Genomic DNA, 2464 nt, shown 5'->3' on the forward strand with positions numbered 1-2464 from the left:
TGGGTTGACTGGATTAACAAAACGATGTCGTTTGATCGAGGAGGAAATTCCCATTGACACGTCTTGGAGGCAACGTCGTCTACGGCACCTCCTCGTTGGTGGTTAAGTCACTGTCCTTTCACTCCCTCGACGGGTCCGCCAATCTCACCAACCCAAACAAAAGCCCATAAAAAGCCCTCATTCCTCCTCTTGCTTAACTAAACCCTCTTTTACTAATTAGATAATAATAATAATAAATAATAAATTAATAATTAACAGAAGCAAAGCCACCAGGTTTATATCTACAAAGACACTTACTCAGACATAACTGCATACTCCAACATCACTTGACAAACCTCAAACCACCACTCTCACCAACTCTTTTGGAATGGAGTCAGCAGCTCTGTCGCGCATAGGCCTGGCGGGCCTGGCCGTCATGGGCCAGAACCTAGCCCTAAACATTGCGGAGAAGGGCTTCCCCATCTCCGTCTACAACCGTACGGCCTCCAAAGTCGACGAGACCGTAGATCGGGCCCGCAACGAGGGCTCCCTCCCGCTCACGGGCCAGTACACCCCTCGTGACTTCGTCCTATCCATCCAGCGCCCCAGATCCGTCATCATCCTCGTCAAGGCCGGCGCCCCCGTCGACCAAACCATCGCCGCCCTCTCCGACCACCTGGAGCCCGGCGACTGCATCATCGACGGCGGAAACGAGTGGTATGAGAACACCGAACGCCGCATCAGCAACGTCGCCGAAAAAGGCCTCCTCTACCTCGGCATGGGCGTCTCCGGCGGCGAAGACGGCGCGCGCAACGGGCCCTCCCTCATGCCCGGCGGTTCCCACACCGCCTACACCAACGTCCAGGACATCCTCCACAAAGTCGCTGCGCAGGTCGAGGACGGCCCCTGCGTCACTTACATCGGCGAGGGGGGTTCTGGGAACTTCGTGAAGATGGTCCACAACGGAATCGAATACGGAGACATGCAACTCATCTCGGAGGCTTACGACGTGTTGAAGCACGTTGGTGGCCTGTCGAATTCCGAGCTTGCGGATATCTTCGCAGAGTGGAACAGAGGGGAGCTTGAGAGTTTCTTGATTGAAATCACTGCGGATATTTTTAAAGTGAAGGATGAGGATGGTGAAGGGTTTTTGGTGGATAAGATTTTGGACAAGACAGGGATGAAGGGGACGGGAAAATGGACGGTGCAGCAGGCGGCGGAGCTGTCGATAGCAGCGCCCACGATTGCGGCGTCGTTGGATTGCCGGTATTTAAGCGGGTTAAAGGAGGAGAGGGAGAGTGCTGCGACGGTGTTGAAGGAGGCGGGGTTGAGTGAGGAATTGGGGAAGACTGGTGTGAGTGGGGTGGATAAGAAGAGATTGATTGATGATGTAAGACAGGCTTTGTATGCTTCAAAGATTTGTAGCTATGCTCAGGGGATGAATTTGTTGAGGGCCAAGAGTAATGAGAAAGGGTGGAACTTGAATTTGGGGGAATTGGCTAGGATTTGGAAGGGAGGGTGCATCATAAGGGCGGTGTTCTTGGACAGAATCAAGAAGGCTTATCAGAGGAACCCTAATTTGGCTAGTTTGATAGTGGACCCGGAGTTTGCTAGGGAAATGGTGCAGAGGCAGGCTGCGTGGAGGCGGGTTGTGGGGTTGGCGGTTTCGGCTGGGATTAGTACTCCGGGAATGTGTGCTAGTCTTGCTTACTTTGATACCTATCGGAGGGCGAGGCTTCCGGCGAACCTTGTTCAGGCTCAGAGGGACTTGTTTGGGGCGCATACCTATGAGAGGGTTGATCGCCCTGGGGCTTTCCACACCGAGTGGACAAAGCTTGCACGCAAAAGTGGGACTGGAGTTGGTGCTCTCAATTGATGATGAGTTTTGGTTGTTTCACTGTTAGTCCTGCAGTGCAGCGTTTGAGTTATAATTGTTTGTTTCTATGAGGATCTTTGGTAGGCAGAGCAACTATTGTTTTCTTGCTATAACTGCTTTGGCTCTTTAATAAAACGAAGGCATGTCATTTGGCTTCCAGGGGCTTTTTGCTTTGGTAGAGTACAAGTTGTTGATGTTCTTGTCAAGTGTATATTTGTTTGAAATTAGAGTTATAATTGCATTTCTGGATTTGATTTATTTTATGTATGTGCATGTATTGATGGTTGCTTGATTCTCTGAAGTAACACTGTAGAAGAAGATATTGATCCTTGAATTTAATATTTTATGTGAAACATATTCAAGAGTTTCTTAACAAAATATGATGAGAATTGTGTTGACTCCTGTAAAGCAAGAAGCGTTTTAGAATCTTTAAGTATCAAGAAAATGATGGTTGATATTTCTATGTATTCATAATTTCTTGTGCAAGTGATATATCTATTTTTTTCTGTAACCAGGGGTATCTAAACTTCTATTACACTCCTTCTGTCTCTCTGTAACATGATTGGTCCATTTTGGAACGAAAGTACTTTTCTGTTGCGATTTCACATT

General features: G+C 48.5%; 1 protein-coding gene across 1 annotated transcript; it reads left to right on the forward strand.

Moving 5' to 3' along the window:
* The first annotated feature begins 280 nt into the window (after positions 1 to 280).
* LOC114177488 (6-phosphogluconate dehydrogenase, decarboxylating 3, chloroplastic) lies at positions 281 to 2132 on the forward strand. The gene has a single exon (XM_028062856.1). It carries the CDS (start codon positions 368 to 370, stop codon positions 1853 to 1855), a length of 1488 nt encoding a protein of 495 aa, XP_027918657.1. The 5' UTR covers positions 281 to 367; the 3' UTR covers positions 1856 to 2132.
* Positions 2133 to 2464: the final 332 nt, after the last annotated feature.

Source organism: Vigna unguiculata, chromosome 3 (genome assembly GCF_004118075.2).
Source record: "Vigna unguiculata cultivar IT97K-499-35 chromosome 3, ASM411807v1, whole genome shotgun sequence".
Taxonomy (NCBI): domain Eukaryota; kingdom Viridiplantae; phylum Streptophyta; class Magnoliopsida; order Fabales; family Fabaceae; genus Vigna; species Vigna unguiculata.

Bases quoted from the DNA above. Each gene is read 5' to 3' on its own strand.
- LOC114177488 (XM_028062856.1), top strand. From the start codon at position 368: ATGGAGTCAGCAGCTCTGTCGCGCATAGGCCTGGCGGGCCTGGCCGTC.